The sequence below is a fragment of the Hevea brasiliensis genome, chromosome 18 (genome assembly GCF_030052815.1).
Source record: "Hevea brasiliensis isolate MT/VB/25A 57/8 chromosome 18, ASM3005281v1, whole genome shotgun sequence".
Classification (NCBI taxonomy): Eukaryota; Viridiplantae; Streptophyta; class Magnoliopsida; order Malpighiales; family Euphorbiaceae; genus Hevea; species Hevea brasiliensis.
In genome coordinates this window covers 31153387-31176181 of record NC_079510.1, presented here as the reverse complement: position 1 = coordinate 31176181, position 22795 = coordinate 31153387, and the positions used below count along the sequence as shown (strand labels likewise).

Genomic DNA, 22795 nt, shown 5'->3' with positions numbered 1-22795 from the left:
TTTGAAGTGATTTCCTAGGTTTGATTCCTCTCAATTGCATCAATCTCTGCTTCCATTGCTTACCTCTATTCTATAAACTGAGAAGCTTCTTGATAGTTGATTGGCTCAGCAAAAACTAGAGTACACCTCTCATAGATTTCAGATAGCGGTTTGGTCTTCTACACTCTTTCATCATCTTCATAATCCTTTTCTTGACTGTTATCGGATTCAACTGGCCTCCCTTCTTCATTGGTAAAAGAGCTTTCCTTGTGAATTGAGACATGCTTCTTCATAATCTTTTGCTCATTCCAGTGCCACAAAGCATCCTCATCAAATTGAACATCTCTACATACCACTATTTTTTTTTATTTTTTTTTTTTACATTGTAGAGTCTGTAACCTTTGGATTGAGCTGCATACCCCAAGAAAATACCTAGCTCAGCCTTGTCATCAAATTCACTTTTTTTAACAGCAGGAACATGCATATAACATATTGAACCAAACACTTTTAGATGCTTAGCAGAGGGTTTCGATTCAAACCAAGCTTCTATAGGTGTCATTCTATCAACTGACCTTGTAGGCAGCCTATTTAATAAATAAGTTGTTGTATAAATAGCCTCAGCCCAGAACTCTTTTGGAAGCTCTTTCTCCTTCAACATACACCTGGCCATTTCAACAATGGTTCTATTTTTCCTCTTTGAAACACCATTTTGCTGTGGTGAGTAAGGTACAGTCAAATGGTAAACTATTCCAGCCTCTTCACAAAATTTCTCAAATTCAACGAAGGTATATTCTTTGCCATTGTCTGACCTCAAGGTCTTAATTTTACATCCACTTTGCTTTTCAACTAAAGCTTTGAACTTTTTGAACACACTGAACACTTGCGCTTTGCTACTAATAAAATACGCCCAAGTCATTCTAGTTAAATCATCTATAAACAAGATGAAATACTTATTTTGACGCAGGGAGGGCACACTCATAGGGCCACAAACATCACTGTGCACTAGCTCTAATTTCTCTTTGGCTCTCCACATTGAATCACTTGGAAAAGACTACTTATGAAGCTTACCATACAGACAACTATCATAAATCTCACCACTGACACTTATAATAAGAATATCTCTCACCATACTATGAGTTTGCATAAACTTCAGAGAAGCAAGATTAAAGTGCCCATATCTCTTATGCCACAACCAAGTTTCATCAACCTTTGAACTATAAACATGATGATTCTAGCTTTCAGATATTAATGGAAAAATATTTTCAACCATTTTAACCTTAGCAACTTCACAATTTTCAGAATCGCGAATATGGCACCAAAGATTTTTAAACACAAGAGAGTATCCCTTTTTCAACATTTGTGCCACAGTTAACAGATTTTGATCTAAACTTGGAATGAAGAGAACATCAGAAATGTATTTGGTACCTTTTCTAATCTGCATGGAAATGGTACCTTTGCCTTCAGCCTGGACCATCTCTCCATTACCGAGCTTCACTTTAGTTCTCACTAATTTGTCTAGAGAAGTAAAAAGATCCTCATTTCTGGCCATGTGACTTATACAGCCACTATCAATGATCCATGTGAGTTTGTCTACTTGTTTAAGTGACTGTGAAGCCATGAATAAATGATCATCTTGCCGCCTAGACTGATCATCAGTGAAATTTGCTTGTTAAGTTGGTTATTGAGCTTTACTTTGCTTGATTCTGCAATCTCTTGAAATGTGGCCATATTTTTTGCAATAGTGGCATTGTATAGGCTTTACACAATTCTTTTGCCAGCAATCATTCTCCAGATGATTTGTCTTTTTACATGTAGGACAAGGTGGAAATCTGCCCTTCTTGACAGCTTCACTTCCACTTTCAGGTTGCTTCCCTTTGTTGTCTCTCTCTTTTGAACTTTTCTTAACCTCCATCATTTGCTTCCCTTTCTGCTTGGAAATAAATGCCTCCTCAGAAGCATCTTCTTCTCTAATAATTCTTCTTTGCTCAATGGCTTGCAAGGAACTTTTAAGTTCAGGTAAGGTGATCTTGCTCAAATCCTTTGAATCTTCCAAAGATGAGATTTTGGATTCAAATCTGTCAGGTAGGCTTACAAGAACTTTCTCAATAACCCTTTTATCTGATAAATCTTCACCCAACAACCTAATTTTGTTAACCACAGTCATTAATCTATCTATATACTCTTTAAGATGATTTTCATATTCTTTCATCTTTAAAACCTCATTCCCTTCTCAAATTCAGCACTGACATTTGCTTTGAGTTTTCACTTCCATGGAACTCCTCTTTAAGTCTGTCCCAAGCTTGCATTGCAGTTTCACAAGCCATAATTCTTGTGAAAATTATATCTGAGACAGCAGAATATATGCAAGATAAAGCCTTGAACCCTTTAGCACACTTATCATGTGCTTTCAACTGAGCAAGAGTAGGATCTTTCCTCAAGGTACCTAGTTGCCTTCCAGTTTCAGTGACTTCCCACAGGTCAAAAGCTTTGAGATAAGCCTTCATCTTTGTCGCAATGGGATTTTGCGGTCGCCTGGACGATCACTCACCGAAGTGGGAAAAAGTGAGGAGTCGCCACCTTAGTTTTGAGGGAAACTAAAGAAAACCATTTGAGAAGTTAAATTAAAAATGAAACCACTTCAAAACAGAGATTCTAAGTTCGGGGTCCGTAAACGGGTGGGGAAGGTGTTAGGCACCCCACCTCGTCCCTTAATAAGGGTAAGTAGATTTAATTCTGCGTCCTTTATAAATTAGTTAGGAGGGCTTAGGCGGCAATGTTAATCCTTTTGGTGTTAGGAATATTTGATTTTTCACTAAATTTGGATCACCCAGATATATAAGTAAATGAGACAACCTTAGTGAACGGGTGTGAGAATCGGATAAGAACTCTTCTCCGATCTCTTTTAAGTTGTTTATTAAAATTTTGAGGGGAGACCGGATAAGAACCCTCCTCCGATCTCTTTTAAGTTATTTATTAAAATTTTGAGGGGAGACCGGATAAGAACCCTCCTCCGATCTCCTTTAGAGTTATTTATTAATGTCCCGAATTGAGACCGGATAAGAACTCTCCTCCGATCCCTATTTAATATTTATTAGAGTTTTGAGTTGAGACCGGATAAGAACTCTCCTCCGATCTCTATTTAATAGTTATTAAAATTTTAGATTGAGACCGGATAAGAACTCTCCTCCGATCTCTTTTAGACGTTTATTAAAATTTGGGGTTGAGACCGGATAAGAACTCTCCTCCGATCTCTATCTAATAGTTATTTATATTTTGAGTTGAGACCGGATAAGAACTCTCCTCCGATCTCTTTTAAATTAGAAAGGAGCCTGAAAGGGATTTTTCCGATGTCCCGAATTTTGGTGTCCTAAGAACCTAAAAATAAGGGTCCTAAGTTCAAAGATGTTGGGGATAAGATTTCTCAATACCTTTTGGCTAGATGGGGAAAACTAGACTTGATTTACCGACCTCCCATGTATTCATTTTACGGTATCTATTGATGCCCGACCTATTCTGCTTTGCTTTACTTTGGTTTTATTCCACTCTATGACATCTTTGTCGAGTGGTCATTACGCCAACCTAATAGTTTGGCTATCTTCCTGACGTGTTATTCAGGTCCTCTCTTTTAAAGGAGACCTCTAAGTTGCAGCTACCTACGTTTACCCAACCATTTACATACTACTAGGAGTTAGAAAACTTGTTTTCAGAAATGACGGAGATCAATAAAATGAACTGATCACTAAAAAGATGATTTGAGAGTGACTTTCTTTGGGATTGCTTGTGCAGAAATGATCTTGAAGAAAATCGCAGATGTAAGAAGAACAAGGAAAATGCGGGAAATAAACGTAGACACTTAATAAAACAGTAGCATGAACTCTTACAACAACATTTTTCTTGGGTTCTCTCGTACAAAATAATCTTGAAGAAAGTTGCAGATGTATGAAGAACAAAGGAAGTGCAGAAAATAAACGTAAACAGCAGTATGAACTCTTACCTGTGAGGAGCCGGGTCTACTAAAATAGTTACGGGGTGGCAAACAGGGATGAGACTTAGGCTGGTGTTCTTCGTGAACTGGAGGGTACTTAGCTAAAGAAATGAGTGATATGAAGTTGATCTTGGGCAGTGAAAACAGAGATGATAAAAGACAGAAAGTGAGAGTATGACCAGATAATGAACAAACTGGAAATATAGAGTTCCAGTATTCAAAATCTCTTCAAGAAAACACTTCAGAAAACTAGTTTCCAAAGTCTTTTTAATCAACACTTCTAAATAGCAGAGTAACAAACTAAATGAACTTTCAGAGTTCCTCTTGCTATAATAACAGCCTCTCGTCTATTTTTCCGTCCGTCCCTTGAACAGTTTTTATGCCGGTATTTATAGGAATCGAGTGCTCTTCGTGAAGGGTCAGGATTTATTTGAGGGAGATGGAGGGTCGAGATCTCGAAGGACATGATCGGAGGTTCAGGAATTAAAGAGAATCAAAATGAATGGTTGAGATCACTCTTCATAATATTTGTCCTTTTCTTCTTTCCATCTGACGGTCCCAAATTTCCTTGTCCGGAACGATCCGAGGGCTAAGAGTGAAAGACGCTGGTATTGTCGTCTTCTCTCTTGATCTAAGGGTTCCGGGTTTGTCCTTACAAGTGGGATCAACGGTGGAGATTGGGATGTACAGGATCCATGACATACTCGCACTGCCAAGATTATGGCGATTCTTAGGCGTGCGGTGGAGATCTCGTCGCCACGCTTTAACTACCTCGCTCGATTCTCGACGACGGTTATTGGGATTTGTCTTATTCTTTTGTCTTCCGATCCTCCCTAGCTCCTATTCCGATCTCTCATGCTGATCTCCTATCTCTCGATCTCTATTATCCCTGAATCAGTCTGGATTCGGTCCAAGCATTAATTACATCTCGATTCTCAAGCATCCGCTTTTTTCGCTTCGACATTAAATGCCCATTTCCCCTATATATACCGTCGACGGAGACATTTTCTTCATCGACTTTCCTCTCTTCTTTTCTTACTTTCCTGTTTCTATTGCTCCGGTGGAAGTTCTGGCTATAACTGTGGCTTTGATCTTTTTCCGATGAACTTATTTACTTACCGACTGAAAATTTACGATCCCGGTGATCAAATGACCTTTACTGATGATGGTGAGAGGACTGGATTTGACCGATCTGTATTGCGGACTTTGGTTGTACCGATCTCGAGTCACTCAACTGAGTTCATTCGGCTTCTCATCGCATTGGGTGTTCCGGCGTCTTTCCTCCACATTGGGTGTTCCGACAGCGGGTCGGTTTCGAGTGGTAACATCGGTGACGATGTCTCTCATCTTCATGGGAGTCATAGTCACCCCATCTGAGCTGCACATCTATCCGATGCCAACAGCCGGTCTCCTGGTCAAACACATCTTTTGATTCAGCCACAAGACTAGGCTTTGACATAGGCCTTTTAGATAGGATGTTCCACCGGTCTCTAGAGATCGCCCAAATGATGTAATCCTGAAATGTAATCAGATCTCTAGAGATTGCCCAAATGATGTAGTTAGACCTTTATTGTAGTCCGATCCTAGAGATCGCCCAAATGATGTATTTTATTTTCAATGCAATCCGATCTCTAGAGATCACAAAAATGATGTGATCCAATGTTAGTGTAATCCGATCCCTAGAGATCGCCCAAATGATGTAATCCGAACTTTTGAAAATAAAGACTTTATTTTGTCGGTTATCATCTTATTATTTTTGCATTGATTATTTTTCGATCTCTAATGTGGTTATCCGATCTGGTTCTTTACGAATGACACTTAATCGATCCTTTATTCAAAATATTTAGCTCATTATGCCGATCTCTAATTAACCGATCTCCGAACATTCGGATATTTGAGAGAAGTGTCGAGCAATGTGCCGAAGTTCCACCAATCGATGCGTGCCTAGAACCTCGCGAGCATTAAATGCTCGGACTAGTATAAATAGGGGTGGGAGGGTTAGCCGCTTGTTCTCTCATTCCATTTTCAATCCTCCGCTCACAACTTCAAGTTCTCTCATTTTCTCAAGTTCTTCCGACGATCGACTCGTAAGGGCTTTGATCCTCTTTTTAATTTAAATTCTTTATTTCTTTTGAAAATGAACGGTGCAGAAGGTCGAGAGCGAGCCCTCCTTCGATTCGATTCTCATGGTCATCGTCGAAGAAGAGGCAGTCGGGCCAAGCGTTCAACAAGAACCTCCCAGGGCCTCCGCTCCAACTCGGGGGCGGGTCATACCATCGAGGCTCGCACCTTCTTCAAGGAGAGAGACCCTTCCTATAGACGAGCTTCCGTCGGTTCTTCGAGAATCCGATCGCAATCGCTTGTTCAAGAATACAATATTTGTCCCGATTCATATGAGTGATCAAGTGCCATGGCGATCTTCGTGTCGATCACTCTTTTGAAGAGAATGACATGGTCATGGTGTACGAGAAAGCTTAAAGGCCGGTCCGAGGTTCCTCTAGCCGATTTCTATAAGGAGGTCCTAAAACTTCACCGAGCATCCATTGTTCAAATCCACCCCAACTCGTGGCGGATCTTGGTAGCTTTCCGAGGTCTATGCCGAGCTAAGGGAATCAGACCTACGGCTAAGGTGTTCGCCGAGCTGCACTAACTCGCCAAAGGATGACGAACCTTTGGTTCTTTCAGCGAAGCCTCATTGCGGACTCTTTTCCGACCGCCTCATCCCTTAAGAATTGGAAGAACCGGTTCTTCATTCCGAGGAGTAAAGATCCGAGCCGCTTTGAGGACTTTCCTCGAGCCGGTGGTACCAGGGCCCTCGCTCAAGCACATTACCCCGAGTCAAGAGGAAAGCTTAATAGTGATGGAGCTGAAAAGTCGCCGCCACTCTAAAATATTCTGCCCAAATGCGGGATCGCGAATCGCACCATTGACCATGCAATCGATCACCGCCGAGATCGCGAACTTCCGCTCTCGACCTCGGCATTGGTATTTTCTATATCTCGGTTCTCAGACCTTAGCGATCTCACTAACCTCTTTTCTGCGGTGTATGGCGGGTGGTGAAGGTTCTAGGAAACGAAAGAAAGAAAGAGAGATCTCGGAAGATAAAAGAGATGAAGCGTTCGAACGACTTCAAACACCCGATCCACGAACACGGGAGATACAAAGAGACCCGCCTCAACCTTCGGGTCCGCGACCACTGAAGCCGGATCTCCTCCTAGATCGGAAGAGCAGCCCCGCTTCTCTCGCTTATTCCAAGCACGGAAAGGAGCCTTCTCAATCTTCTCGAGGACCTCTTCTCGTGGAGCTCGACATCGATCGATCGCTTGAAGAATAACCGATCGTTAGGGAGAACTCCGATTTTGCCAAAGTCACGGATCTACCATCTTCTTTCAAGAGGATCGACAGTTATCCGGAATGGTCTCGATGATATCTTGACTCAACCATGAGCTTGAATGTGGAGTGTCCGTGAACCGGACCATGGTTCGGGAAAAGATTCAACGTCTGGGTAAGGAGGTCGGGAAGAAAAATCAGGAATTGGCTTCCTCCGATCCCAACTCTCATCCGCCGGATTATATATCTCAAGTCGAGGGACGGGAAGTACCATGAAGACCACCGGCCGAGAAGTCTCGTGACCTGGCTAAAAGAGAACGGGCTCTCAGAGAAGTCCAGGCACTTCAGGCCAACGAAGCCGCTCAGGTCGCTCAACTTATAGAGGAGCTTAACGCGAAGGATAAGGAGCTTACAGAGAAAGGCAAAGAGCTTAAGGAAAAAGATGAAGAGATGGTGTCAGGAATAGCCGGAGCCTATGTGAATGCTCATAAGGATCTCTTGGCCGAACTCCAAAAGCGCTACCCTGAAGAGGACTTCTCCTGGATGGATGACCTGGCTCCCGAGGGCGACGGCGAAGATAGTGAGGAGGAAGCCGAAGGTGAGGGAGAGAGGGAGAGTGATCCAAATGTAGATCAGGCTGGTGATCCCCCAGCCGAATAACTTGTACAGATTATGACATGAAATGGAATGCCTCTTTGTTCAATGAATGATTGTGATCGGAAAATTTTAAACCATTGTTTGTCTGAGTATTTGATTGTATGAGCACAGTAAAACAAAAACTAAATGTGATTATTAATCTAAGTATGAGAGATCGGAAAGCACTTTAAGCATGATATCGGTAGGGAAGAAATGCTGAACGGAACTTGATTGAAAATTTAACTCGAACACTTAAGATCGGAATCCTCATTAAATCGAACTAAAACTTTAGCTCTTAAACCTTCGGAAAGGAGGTCGGCAATAAAACTGGTAGGAAAAGATCTAGTGCCAGTTCATTTTATTTATCAACAGAGATCAGGAATATACTTGACAGGTCCGGAAGTTCGACAACGGGTTTGAGAGGTCGGTAAATGATTTGAGAGATCGGCAAGGCTTTAATGAATATGAGGACTTAGCATTGATTCAATCCTTTGTGAGGAGAGATCGGAAATGTGACCGCCTATCAAAGAGGGATCGGAAACGTGATTAGCTGTTCAAAGAAGAATTTTTATTGATTCTAGGGGTCGGCCAAAATATGGTGTCGACAGCTGCCCCTCTTTACATAATTTCTATTAAAGGAAAATTTTCCGTATAGGAATTATGTAAAGATTCCGACTCATATTTTGGACGATTAGGTGTTTGAAGTTAAGGAACTAAAGCACACCTAAGTTAATGACCTAGAAATAGGCAAAAGAAGTTAGACCCAAATTAACTTGGATCAAAGAATCGGGGAATAAAAATTAAAATCAACTTAGATCAAGGATCCAGAGGTTGATGACAGAAAACGTAAATTGCAGGAAATTAAAATCAACTTAGATCAAGGAACCAGAGGTTGATAACAGGAAATGTAAATTGCATGAAATTAAAATCAACTTAGATCAAGGAACCAGAGGTTGATAACAGAAATGTAAATTGCATGAAATTTAAAATCAACTTAGATCAAGGAACCAGAGGTTGATAGCAGAAATGTAAATTGCATGAAATTAAAATCAACTTAGATCAAGGAACCAGAGGTTGATAGCAGAAATGTAAATTGCATGAAATTAAAATCAACTTAGATCAAGGAACCAGAGGTTGATAGCAGAAATGTAAATTGCATGAAATTAAAATCAACTTAGATCAAGGAACCAGAGGTTGATAGCAGAAATGTAAATTGCATGAAATTAAAATCAACTTAGATCAAGGAACCAGAGGTTGATAGCAGAAATGTAAATTGCATGAAATTAAAATCAACTTAGATCAAGGAACCAGAGGTTGATAGCAGAAATGTAAATTGCATGAAATTAAAATCAACTTAGATCAAGAAACCAGAGGTTGATAGCAGAAATGTAAATTGCATGAAATTTAAAATCAACTTAGATCAAGGAACCAGAGGTTGATAGCAGAAATGTAAATTGCATGAAATTAAAATCAACTTAGATTAAGGAACCAGAGGTTGATAGCAGAAATGTAAATTGCATGAAATTTAAAATCAACTTAGATCAAGGAACCAGAGGTTGATGGTGGAAATATAAATTGCTGGAAATTAAAATTGCAGGAAATCAAAATCAACTTACAAGGCAAGTCTAACCCTGACACATGAAGTTCTTTCCCTGACGAAGTGTACTTAACAAGATACCGAAGGCCGGAAAAGAAGTTGCAAGACTTGACCTATAACCCCATTTTCTTCAAATGCCCCTCTTCTGTTCCCGATTTTCTTCTTATTCTATGGAAAGCGCTCATGTTTTCACTTTCTTTCCGTCCATTTAACTGAGCGCCCTTCGGTTTTTCACCTCTAGTTTTTTTTTTTTTTTTTTTTTTGAACGCCATTCCTCGCAAATCTCATAATAAAGTACGTGAGGTTATCAATTTTGAATTCAAATCTTATGGCAAAAATTTAACTAATTAATAGCACATTAAACAAGGATAGTATTAAAAGGTGAGTAAATAGGAAAACAAAAGGTAAGGAATAAAGTATGACTTTATTATGGCTTCAAGAGAAACATGGATAGACTTTGAAAGGGAAGGTACAAGGATAGATTTCACATAGTCCTTATAGTTGGTTTTGAAGTCTTTAATCGCCATTATTTCAGTTCTCAAGCCTCCTGTTGTAACGGTCTCCATCCTTAGTTTCATACCCCCTTCCTTATTTCTCCGCTTTGGTTCTTGGGATGCCCTTTCGGGTTTTCACCCCAAGTTTTTTTTTTTTTTTTTTTTTTTTTGGACGCCCATTCGGGTTTTAATCATACACTGGTTTATTCATAAAACCTCTTTACAGTTTCAGCATTCACAGGTCGCTGAAAATCTTACCCGTCCAATTTGGTCAAGATCAAGGCTCCTCCGAAAATGCCCTTTTAACCACATAGGGTCCTCGTATGTTGGTGACCATTTGCCCCGTGGATCGCTTTGGTTCGACAAAGACTTTCTTCGTAACTAAATCCCCGGGTTGGAATTCGCGTGGGCGAACGCTTTTATCAAATGCCCTAGCCATTCTCCTCTGATATAATTGCCCATGACACGCTGCTGCTAACCTTTTCTCATCAAGCAAGTTTAACTGATCCAACCTTGACTGAATCCATTCTGACTCATTAATTCCTAACTCCTTCAGGATTCTTAGGGAAGGGATTTCAACTTCAATGGGCAATACTGCCTCCATACCATAGACCAGCGAGTATGGAGTTGCCCCGGTCGAAGTCCTCACGGAAGTCCGGTATGCGTGAAGAGCGTAAGGGAGCATATCATGCCAATCCCTATATGTGACCGTCATTTTCCGGATTATCCTCTTTAAATTTTTGTTTGCAGCTTCCACTGCTCCATTCATCTGGGGACGGTACGGGGAGGAATTGAGATGCCGGATTTTGTACCGATCACATAATTCCTGAATCTTTGGACCATTCAAGTTCTTGGCGTTATCAGTAACAATTTCATTCGGGAGACCATGCCGGCAGATGATGTTGCTTTTGAAGAATTTAAGGAACGTGTTCTGCGTGATGTGAGCATACGACGTTGCTTCGACCCATTTGGAGAAATAGTCGATGGCCACTAGGATGAATCTGTGCCCATTGGATGCCTTAGGATTGATAGGACCGATCACATCGATGCCCCACATTGCGAAAGGCCAAGGTGAGACGAGGTTGAATAACTTGTGAGGTGGCACATTTATTGGATCCGCATAAATCTGACACTTATGGCACTTTCGGAAGTACTCGATGCAATCCTTTTCCATTGTGGTCCAAAAATACCCCCGCCGCATGATTTGCTTAGCCATCATATGCCCGTTGGCATGGGTCGCACAATTTCCCTCATGTGTCTCAAAGAGGATTCTCTTTGCTTCTTTTGCATCTACACATCTCAGTAATTCACCGTTGGAGCTCCTCTTGTATAGGGTTTCTCCACTGGGGAAGTATCCCAATGCTAATCTCCGAATCATCTTCTTTTCATTTCTGCTTGCCCCCAAAGGGAATTCTCTGGTTTTACAGTAGACCAGGATGTCATGATACCAGGGCTTTCCATCGGGCTCTTCTTCAATCATAAAGCAATAAGCTGGCTCATCCCTTGCTTTAACCCTCAATGCTTGAGTTGTCTGCCCTTCTTCCATTTGAGCCATAACGGCCAGAGTAGCTAAAGCATCAGCAAATTGATTCTTGTCCCTGCTAAGATGAGTGAAAGAGATTTCCTCGAATTCCTTGATCAGCTCCAGTAAGTACTTCTGATATGGGATCAACTTGGGATCCTTAGTTTGCCATTCTCCCTTGACTTGATAAATTATCGTACGAGTCTCCGTGACACCTCCACTTTTCGATTTTCATCTCGATGGCACTTGTAGACCCATTACACAAGCTTCATACTGCGACATTGTTGGTACAGTCAAACCTTAACTTGACGCCTATCGGAAGTGTTTTCCGTCCGGGATACCAAGATACCCGATTCCGCTTCCGGATAAATTGACTGCTCCATCAAAATACATTTCCCATACGTCGGCGGGCCCCTCTTCTTCGCAGTCTACTTCGTTAATATGCTCGTCAGGGAACTCAAAATCCAGAGCTTCATAATCCTGGATAGGATTTTCCGCTAGGAGGTCAGCGATCACGCTACCTTTCACCGCTTTTCGGGTCATGTAGACTATGTCATATTGGGAGAGTATAACCTGCCACTTAGCTATCCTTCCCGCACGAATGGGCTTTCAAATACATACTTGATAGGATCCATCCCGAGATGAGCCATGTCTTGTGATTCAACATGTAGTGCTTGAGGCAATTTGCTGTCCAGGCTAACGCGCAGCAAGTCTTTTCTAAGGAAGAATACCTTGACTCACAATCGTTGAATTTCTTGCTTAGGTAATAAATGGCCCTTTCTCTTGGCGGTATCATCATGTTGTCCCAAAACACATCCCATTGAATTTGCTGAATCGCCATGTACAAGATCAAAGGCCCGCTCGCCATGTGTGGAACCAATACGGTGGATTTGTGAGATCGCTTGATCTTCTCAAAAGCCTCTTGACAAATCGAATCCCATTGAGTTGAGTTGTTTTTCCGAGTAATCAAAATAGGCTCACTTTGGCGGAGATTAGAAATAAACCTCGAAATGTAGTTCACTTTCCTAAAATCTGCGCACCTCCCTTTCTCGCTTTTGGGGATGGCATTTCTTGAATAGCTCGAACCTTGTCTGGATCTACTTCTATCCCTTTCTCGCTTACTATGAATCCCAACAACTTTCCCGATTTAGCTCCGAATATGCATTTAGCAGGGTTCAGCTTCAAGTGGTACTTCCTGAGCCTTTCGAATACCCTCCTCATCACCTGAACGTGGCTCTCTTCTCCCCTGGATTTAATGATCATATCATCCACGTACACCTCCACTTCTTTATGCATCATGTCATGGAATAATGTGACCATTGCGCGCTGGTAAGTAGCCCCTGCATTTTTCAACCTGAAGGGCATGACCCGATAGCAGAATACTCCCCATTGAGTGATGAAAGCAGTTTTATCCTTGTCTTCTTCGTCCATTGGGATCTGATTGTACCCTGAAGCCCCATCAATGCACGAACACCTACCCAATCCCGCAGCATTGTCAACTAGCACATCAATGTGGGGGAGAGGGAAATCGTCTTTCAAGCTAGCTTTATTAAGGTCCCTGTAGTCAACGCACACTCTGACTCTCCCATCTTTCTTCATTACCGGAACGACGTTAGCCACCAATTGAGGATACTTGACCACTTCCAAGAATCCGGCGTCATACTGTTTCTTGACTTCATCCCATCCCGAACCTTGAGCAGTGTATCGGGATTCATTCTCCTTAGTTTCTGCTTTACCGGAATTGTTCCTGGGATTAAGGGAATTTTGTGCGTTACTATCTGAGGGTCCAAACCCACCATATCCTCATAGCTCCAGGAAAACACGTCGAGGAATTCCTTAAGCAGACAGATCATATCTCCCAATTCCTCACTCTCCACTATCTTAAGTTCCCTTTTTACTTCCTCCGTGCCTAAGTTTATTGTGCGCGTTTCGTTTTCACAAGGCATGAGGGAGGGTTCATCTTTTTCATCGTCTTCTTCTGTAAGGTCTTCCTCAGAATCACTTGAAGTAATGGCAGTTATGGGGATTTCAAAATTAACCAGAGGATTTTCTGAGTCTATTGGATTATTAGGTGTTAATTGATGAATGGTCCTGAATGAATAAAGAATAGAACATGTTATAAGGATGGAATTTAAAAAGGAAAGAAAGAGAGTGTTGGATTTAAAAATGCGCTATCAATTCATTAATAATATTAATGCCATAAGAAAAGGTCCATTTACAGTATTACACTTGTCACCATGGACAAAGTGATCAAGTGTAGATAACCAGAGGTACTTTACTCGAGATTGAGTATGTGGATATCCTCCGTTGTCCAGCTTGTTCAGCTCCCGCCTCAACCATCAAGAGACTAGGGCCTCATACAAGGAGTCCATTGGATGACATCGATGGATGGATCATCGGGTGATTCTTCCAGTATTTGGCGGATGTTGAATGACCGGTTTGGTGAAGATCTCCGTGATCCTCGGGACTATTTTCATCTTTCCCATCTTCTGGTCAAACCTCTGATCCCGAAGTATTTTCCTCATCCAGAATCGCCCATCCACGAGGGCATCCTCCTCATATCCCAAACCACTACGGCCCACCTTCTGAATAGCCGGTATGGGTTCCACGATCCCTTGTAGTGTGGCGCCTAGGCCTTTACCCTCTTCATACCCGTTCTTTGACAAAGACTTTGGCTACCATAGCCATAGCCCCTCCTTCCGGTATCTTGCGGCTCAAGGGCACGGAAAGAACTCTCCAATGATTCCTCGGCCGCTTCCACATAGGGAAGTGATTGCGCTTGGTGACCAAGATGGCCTCTTCGCCTCACGGTTGATGATTTTGCCGCCTTAATGTATTTGATCTTCCGTGCAAAGTCGAAGGAACAGCATTCGCAGAATGGATCCACGGCCTTCCCAACAGCATAGTGTAAGCCGGCTCAATGTTCATGACCTGGAACGTGACGTTGAAAGTACATGCACCGACTTGGATTGGCAAGTCAATGTCTCCCAAAGACCTCTCTCCTGGTACCGTCAAAGGCTCTTACCACCATAGCACTCTGACGTATATATGATTGGTCGACCGGCAGCCTGGCTAAGGTTGCGCTAGGCAGTACATTAAGAGCCGATCCGTTATCGATGAGAACTTTGGCCACTATACAACCCTTGCATTTCACAGTTACATGCAGAGCTTTATTGTGCCCTAAGCCTGCGGGGTCTACCTCCTCTTCAGAAAAGGCTACAAAGCCGATGCCCGGATTTGTTTTACTATCTTCTCAAATTGCCCCGGAGTAATGTCGGGGTTCACAAAGGCTTGATCCAGGATTCTTTGTAAGGCTTGTCGGTGCACTTCCGAGCTCAGGATCAGTGATAACAGTGAAATCCGGGCGGGTGTTTTTCTCAACTGCTCCACCACATCATACTCGCTCTGTTTCATTATTTGGAGCAGCAGTTCTTCATCTTCCTTGTGCCAATAGGCTCTGCTTCCCCTGCTTTCTCAACCTCCTCTTCCGTGTTTCTGGATGACTCTCCCATTTTTACTTTCCCTTTTCTCTTCTCTCTTTCTTCGTTCCCGTAACACCTCCCACTTCGAGTTATAAACTCGACTTCTTGCTCAGGTGGAGAGGATTTTGTTGCAATAACGGGCCAAGAACTGGTTTGGGGAGTAATGTTGCTAGCAGGTCCAGCATAAGTCATTCTGAAGTGCTCGTGAGGAGCGAAACATGGTTTTGGTGGTGCCGGAGGTGAGGCAAGACTAGGAGCGGATGTACTGCTTGACGCTCCCTGAGTGAAAACTTGGAAGTTATAGTTCCAAGGGACAGCGTGAGTATTGGTGATGGGGAGCTGAGGTGGAGTTTGGATAACTGTTACCGGCGGAGAGGCTACCGGGGGTGAGAAGGTGATTCTGGGTTTGGAGGTAGAGGCGTTCTGGCTGTATCCAGTGGTGTTCACTCCTTTTTCCGTCTTCAGCCTTGTCTGGCATCTCAGAACCCTGAGAGACAATAAGTTCCGGACTTCTTGCCTGAACCCCTCACAATCTCGCAGCTCATGGTCACCGCCTCTATGGTAAGGACACCTCGTACTCTCTTCGAATCCCGCCACCGAGGGCAAAGGTAGCCTTCCTCGCTTGTTACAAAGAAAATCTCCTCAAAGTATGGAAACACTCATCCACTTCGTGTTGATCCTCTCCCTTAGACTCTATCATATTTACACCACCGCCCGCATTGTGGTTAGCAAAGGGGTTTGAGGTAACATTGGGGAGGGAACCATTTCCCTCGATCTTCAACCACCCGTTTCGGATTAAAGCGTGCACTCTCCCTCTGAGTGCCCCGCAGTTATCAGTTGAATGCCCTTGTGCCCCTCCATGATACTCATAACGGGCAGTGGCATCATACCACCTGGGATATGGCGGCTGGATTGGGTCTAAGGGGACTGGTACGATTTGGTTTATACCGACAAGGTATCGGTATATTTCACTGAGAGGAAGGGGAAGAGGTGGATCAGGGTTCCTTGGAGGTCTCGGGTTGTTTTGCGGTGGTCTTGGTTGAGCTGGAGGAGGAGGTGGTCTTGGTTGGAAATTTGTAGGTGGGGCGTATTGTGGGCGTGGTTGTGGATAATTAGGGAAAGAAGGTGGAATGTTTGCGATGGTTTGGCCATGAGAGGGAGGATATGGCCGGTAGTTATTTTGGGGAAACTGGGAGTAATTATTCTGACGGGTGACAGAGTGCACATCACCCTCCTTCTTCTTGCCAAAGCTGGCAGTCTTCTTCACAGGGTTCTCAGCCAACTCCTGTAATCTTCCTATTCTCAGATTAGCTTCAATTCTCTCACCAGCTTGGATGATATCTGAGAAGCTGTTGGAGGTATTTCCAATCATCAGGTTGAAGTAGGGAGCCTTCAATGTTTCGATGAATAGGGAGCAGAGTTCATTGTCGGTCACCGGAGGATATACTTCTGCAGCCTTCTCCCTCCATCGTTGGGCATACTGCTTGAAACCTTCCCGCCTTTCTGCACTGTGCTCCGAGGTCCCTCCTTGTGGGTGCTGCATCACAATTGAATTTGTACTGCTTTAGAAAGGTATCGGCTAAATCCTTCCAGGAGTGCAGCTTGCTCCTGTCCAATTGTATGCACCATCTCAGAGCTGCTCCGGAGAGGCTCTCGTGAAAGAAGTGAATGAGAAGTCTATCGTCTTCTGTTAAGGCAGACATTTTGGCAATGTAGGTTGCCAAGTGGATGCGGGATCCGAGTTTCCGTGTACTTGTCGAAATCCGAACCTTGAATTTGGGTGGTACCACCACATCCGCACCAATCTCGGTGATGACACATCGATCGAACCATACATGTTCACCCTTCTATTGCTCTCAGTCTTTCTTCTAGAGCCGATAGTTTCTCATTTTCTCTTGCCCTATGTTCTCCTTCCACCGTATGATGCGCTCCTCCAACTGGGAGCTGAGGGGTGGAGTAAACTGGAGGGATCGGGATTGAAGGGTGAGGCTCGGCATTTGAGATAGCCGGGTAATAGGAAAAAGGTAGGTCATTATTTATGGTCACCGGATTGACAAGTGACGGCCGGTCCGGGATTGATGGTCGGAAAGTGAAGGAGGATGAAGCGTAGTGACAATCAACCGTTGTAGGAGGTGGGGAGGTAATGGTAGGTTAGGGTCGAAGTGGGCCTATTTTGGGACATCTCCCTCATCATCTTCATAAGTTCTGAAACATGGTCTTTTAGTTCAGACACTTGCCCTGTAGGTTCTGTACTAGTTCCTGGTTTTCCATTATTTTCCTTGTTCGAGACCTTGTTAAGTACACTCGCTTGGGTTGAACTGTGTGCTTGGTCAGACTTGCCTTGTTTGAATCAATATTGATTTCCTGGGAGGAGTAAAAAAAAAATTTAAATAAACTTCGAATTTTGCAAAGAAACTAAAAGTCCTGGTCTGGACGAAGGATACAGTGGCATTTGAGAGCCAGGTTGAAATCTGTAAAAAGGATAATCGCCTCAGCTTTATCATGGCATCGTTCGATAGTCTGACCGTGAATGACGGGATTGAATGCGCATTTATGATACCTGTCCATATAGCGCATTTCAATTTTTCACATAACCCTAGCGAGGAAGTTCCTACGGGAGTCATACTATTCATTCACAAATTTTGCTAAACAATGGTCCAAAAATCACTTCATTAACTGAGTAATTTGTACATCGTATCTTTTACATTGGCCTAGGCTCTGGAAGGTTCTTTATAATAAGATGACATTTTCTGAGATACTCATATAACCTTTCTTCTTGCCTGGCAGGATCGAATGCTTTTAGGGCATACTCGGATTCCGGTAATAGTTCTTGTTTTCCCTGTGCTATTGTTCTCTCCAGCTGGTCAACATTCTCTTTCAGTCCTTGATAGAGAGCAGCTTGTTTTTCTTTCTCTTTCCTTTCCTTAGCACACTCTTTCAAGATATCGTTGATGAGTAGTGCTTGTTCTTTTAATTCAAGCTTCTTCTTCTTACTTTCTCGCTTATATTCTTCGGCGAGTACCTCTTGGTATTTCATTTTTTCCTGAAACTTGCTATTCTGTACTTTTGCTTCTTTTACCTCAGTTTGGAGAGAGTCTCTTTCCTTTTCCCACTGCACCTCTTGCTCCTCGAACCCCATCCTTTCGGCCCTTACCTCTTCCTTAAGTCTTCTTACTCTTCTTTTAAGTTTCTGCTGTTGGTCCTTCAGCTGTTTTATTTGTTCCTGCAGTTGTGAGTTCTCAGTATTAGCCTCTCGTAGTGAGTCATCCAGATGGTCATTCGTTTCTTCTAATAGGACATCTCGGAGCGGGTTACCGTCTTCGAATTTCACAGTTGAATGTTCTCGGTCCCTGTCAGCTCTCCATTTAAGATACTCGCCCGAGGTGCTTGGGCCCTTAGGCGATCTTTCCATCAGAGTGACGTTTTCCCAAGATTTGCGAGCCTTTTTTAACCCTTCTTCTCCTTTGAGCTCGTGGTAGAAGCAACCTTGGTGGTATTCTTCAATGTTGATCACAGACTGTGTTGAGCCGAACTGCCTCATTACCAATGCCGGAGTGTAACTTGTGTATCCGGTTACTCCGATCGTGACACCGATCGAATACCCCTGCATCGATCAAACGGGTTGGCTTGACGCCCAGCTTCCTCCAACAGTAATCATGGCTATTGAAACTCAAAATCCGTTCCCACCATTGTTTTTCATTCTTCGGGCTGATCACTAACCGGATCATCTTCTCAATGGGAGGCTGGTCAAGGTACCAAGTCAATCCTTTTGTCTCCACAGGACACATGTGACTGATAGTCCAGAGGTATAACAGTTGAGAACAACACTTAAGGGATCCTCTGCCTTGTTGTCTGCAGTAGGTAAGGGTTAATAAAGTCTCCGCAAGGATTGCAGGTATTGGATTAATCTGCTGCCTTTCCACCGTCCAGAACACTTCCACCGCGTTGCAAGTTATGATTCCCAATGGTCCCGGGAACAGAATCAGACCGTAGATTCCCAAAGCGAGAGCTACTGAAGCCCGGTCCCACTGTTTCTCTTGGAGGTATTGATCTAAACATTTCTGGAGATATGTCCAATACCAACCATGTGTTTTTCCCTTGGCAGTTTCTTTGGACTTTACTTCCTCTGGGGGAGAACCCAACATATGAGCCAACCGTTTCCAGGTTTGCCTATGCTCGAGGTGTAAGTAGATCCGGCTCTGCAATGAGTATGGGATCCCCAGCAATGCCTGATATTCTTCCATAGTGGGGACCGTATCAATGTCATTGAAAGAGAATACCCCATATTTAGGATTCCAAACCGACAACATGGCTTTTAATGCCGGGATTTGGACCTTGACTTGCATTAAGGTTGCAATCTTCCCGTACTTCTCTTCAAAACGTACCTTGGCCTGATCGGGAAGCGACCTCCATCCGTTAGACAGACCCTCTAGGCTGTTCATTCTGACCTCTATTTTATTCAGATCCAGCGAAGGTAGCGAGCCAGCAGGTGCCTCGGAAGCATCATTTTGTGAGGATACCGGACAATGAGCTGATTTGGACCAAAGTTTAGCATTCTGAACCTTTTCTGCCGACTGACTCGAGGATGCCATGATAAGAATGATGCCTATCCTTTTACAGACTCTTGGTTTGGTGATGCCTGTGAGAAAATTCGTTAGTAAGACAAATTAGGGTAATTTTGAATCATACTGTTGACAGAGTGACACGTACACATTTATCAAAGTAGGAAAATGTGTAGGTGTTCTAGTAGGATTCAAGATTACCCTCAAAAGAAATGAACAAAAGGAAATTAAAGCAGAATAGGGTAAGAGAAAGTATGCCCCTTTTGTCCTATAGTAGGGAGACTCCTAACACCGGGTGAGCGCTACCTACCTGGATAGTTCTATCTTATGAGGTAGTTTACTACGGCCTTCAACTATTGTGATAGTTTAGCTCAGGAACTAATTTTCTAAAAGCCACAGGTTCCCAAATTGCCCTCATCAGAAACAAGAGAGCCCCATTCTACCCCCATGATGTTATCGTGAAAATTCCTCGAGTATCACAGTGGATAGAGAGAGTTTCAATTTGAGCGAAGCCTTCACGATACTAACGGGTAAAACCCACTGTACCGCTACATGACTCCCTCCTACTTTCCTAAAAGGGTAAGAAAGCCCGGGTTAGGACCATAGTGTGTGAGGACATTGTGTGAGTGTTCGGTGTGTGAAGGGACACCTTTACCTCTTCCCAATTCAGGGGGATTTTATTTTTCCATTTTTTTCCCTTTTTTCCTTTTTGAAATGAAGAGCACTGTAAGAGATAGAACAGGCAAAACAAAATAGTTAGCAGTAATAATAATTAACATATAAGACATCGCCGAGTGAGCCCATCTAACTATAATTTGATCAGACAAAATTAAATCTACTTTTGGACCACTAGACCGGGATATATAATCCCCAGCGGAGTCGCCAAGCTGTCGCAATGGGATTTTGCGGTCGCCTGGACGATCACTCACCGAAGTGGGAAAAAGTGAGGAGTCGCCACCTTAGTTTTGAGGGAAACTAAAGAAAACCATTTGAGAAGTTAAATTAAAAATGAAACCACTTCAAAACAGAGATTCTAAGTTCGGGGTCCGTAAACGGGTGGGGAAGGTGTTAGGCACCCCACCTCGTCCCTTAATAAGGGTAAGTAGATTTAATTCTGCGTCCTTTATAAATTAGTTAGGAGGGCTTAGGTGGCAATGTTAATCCTTTTGGTGTTAGGAATATTTGATTTTTCACTAAATTTGGATCACCCAGATATATAAGTAAATGAGACAACCTTACTGAACGGGTGTGAGAATCGGATAAGAACTCTTCTCCGATCTCTTTTAAGTTGTTTATTAAAATTTTGAGGGGAGACCGGATAAGAACCCTCCTCCGATCTCTTTTAAGTTATTTATTAAAATTTTGAGGGGAGACCGGATAAGAACACTCCTCCGATCTCCTTTAGAGTTATTTATTAATGTCCCGAATTGAGACCGGATAAGAACTCTCCTCCGATCCCTATTTAATATTTATTAGAGTTTTGAGTTGAGACCGGATAAGAACTCTCCTCCGATCTCTATTTAATAGTTATTAAAATTTTGGATTGAGACCGGATAAGAACTCTCCTCCGATCTCTTTTAGACGTTTATTAAAATTTGGGGTTGAGACCGGATAAGAACTCTCCTCCGATCTCTTTTAAATTAGAAAGGAGCCTGAAAGGGATTTTTCCGATGTCCCGAATTTTGGTGTCCTAAGAACCTAAAAATAAGGGTCCTGAAGTTCAAAGATGTTGAGGATAAGATTTCTCAATACCTTTTGGCTAGATGGGGAAAACTAGACTTGATTTACCGACCTCCCATGTATTCATTTTACCAGTATCTATTGATGCCCGACCTATTCTGCTTTACTTTGGTTTTATTCCACTCTATGACATCTTTGTCGAGTGGTCATTTACGTCAACCTAATAGTTTGGCTATCTTCCTGACGTGTTATTCAGGTCCTCTCTTTTAAAGGAGACCTCTAAGTTGCAGCTACCTACGTTTACCCAACCATTTACATACTACTAGGAGTTAGAAAACTTGTTTTCAGAAATGACGGAGATCAATAAAATGAACTGATCACTAAAAAGATGATTTGAGAGTGACTTTCTTTGTGATTGATTGTGCGAAATGATCTTGAAGAAAATCGCATGTAAGAAGAACAAGGAAAATGCGGGAAATAAACGTAGACACTTAATAAAACAAAGAGCATGAACTCTTACAACAACATTTTTCTTGGGTTCTCTGCATAAAATAATCTTGAAGAAAGTTGCAGATGTATGAAGAACAAAGGAAGTGCAGAAAATAAACGTAAACAGCAGTATGAACTCTTACCTGTGAGGAGCCGGGTCTACTAAAATAGTTACGGGGTGGCAAACAGGGATGAGACAGTAGACTGATTAGCCTGAGGGTGGTGTTCTTCGTGAACTGGAGGGTACTTAGCTAAAGAAATGAGTGATATGAAGTTGATCTTGGGCAATGAAAACAGAGATGATAAAAGATGTAAAGTGAGAGTATGACCAGATAATGAACAAACTGGAAATATAGAGTTCCAGTATTCAAAATCTCTTCAAGAAAACACTTCAGAAAACTAGTTTCCAAAGTCTTTTAATCAACACTTCTAAATAGCAGAGTAACAAACTAAATGAACTTTCAGAGTTCCTCTTGCTATAATAACAGCCTCTCGTCTATTTTTCCGTCCGTCCCTTGAACAGTTTTTATGCCGGTATTTATAGGAATCGGGTGCTCTTCGTGAAGGGTCAGGATTTATTTGAGGGAGATGGAGGGTCGAGATCTCGAAGGACATGATCGGAGGTTCAGGAATTAAAGAGAATCAAAATGAATGGTTGAGATCACTCTTCATAATATTTGTCCTTTTCTTCTTTCCATCTGACGGTCCCAAATTTCCTTGTCCGGAACGATCCGAGGGCTAAGAGTGAAAGACGCTGGTATTGTCGTCTTCTCTCTTGATCTAAGGGTTCCGGGTTTGTCCTTACAAGTGGGATCAACGGTGGAGATTGGGATGTACAGGACTGTCATGACATACCCGCACTGCACAAGATTGCGGGCGATTCTTAGGCGCGGTGGAGATCTCGTCGCCACGCTTTAACTACCTCGGCCCGATTCGACGACGGTTATTGGGATTTGTCTTATTCTTTTTGTCTTCCGATCCCTCCCTAGCTCCTATTCCGATCTCTCATGCTGATCTCCTATCTCCCGATCTCTATTAT

General features: G+C 42.7%; 1 protein-coding gene across 1 annotated transcript; it reads right to left on the bottom strand.

Moving 5' to 3' along the window:
* Window positions 1-158: 158 nt before the first annotated feature.
* On the bottom strand, window positions 159-2483 carry LOC131175847 (uncharacterized). Its single transcript, XM_058140524.1, has 5 exons — window positions 2227-2483; window positions 1742-2120; window positions 1256-1624; window positions 362-1030; window positions 159-275 (listed from the first exon to the last, which is right to left on the bottom strand). The coding sequence occupies exons 1-5, from the start codon at window positions 2481-2483 to the stop codon at window positions 159-161; spliced, it is 1791 nt and encodes a 596-aa protein (XP_057996507.1).
* Window positions 2484-22795: the final 20312 nt, after the last annotated feature.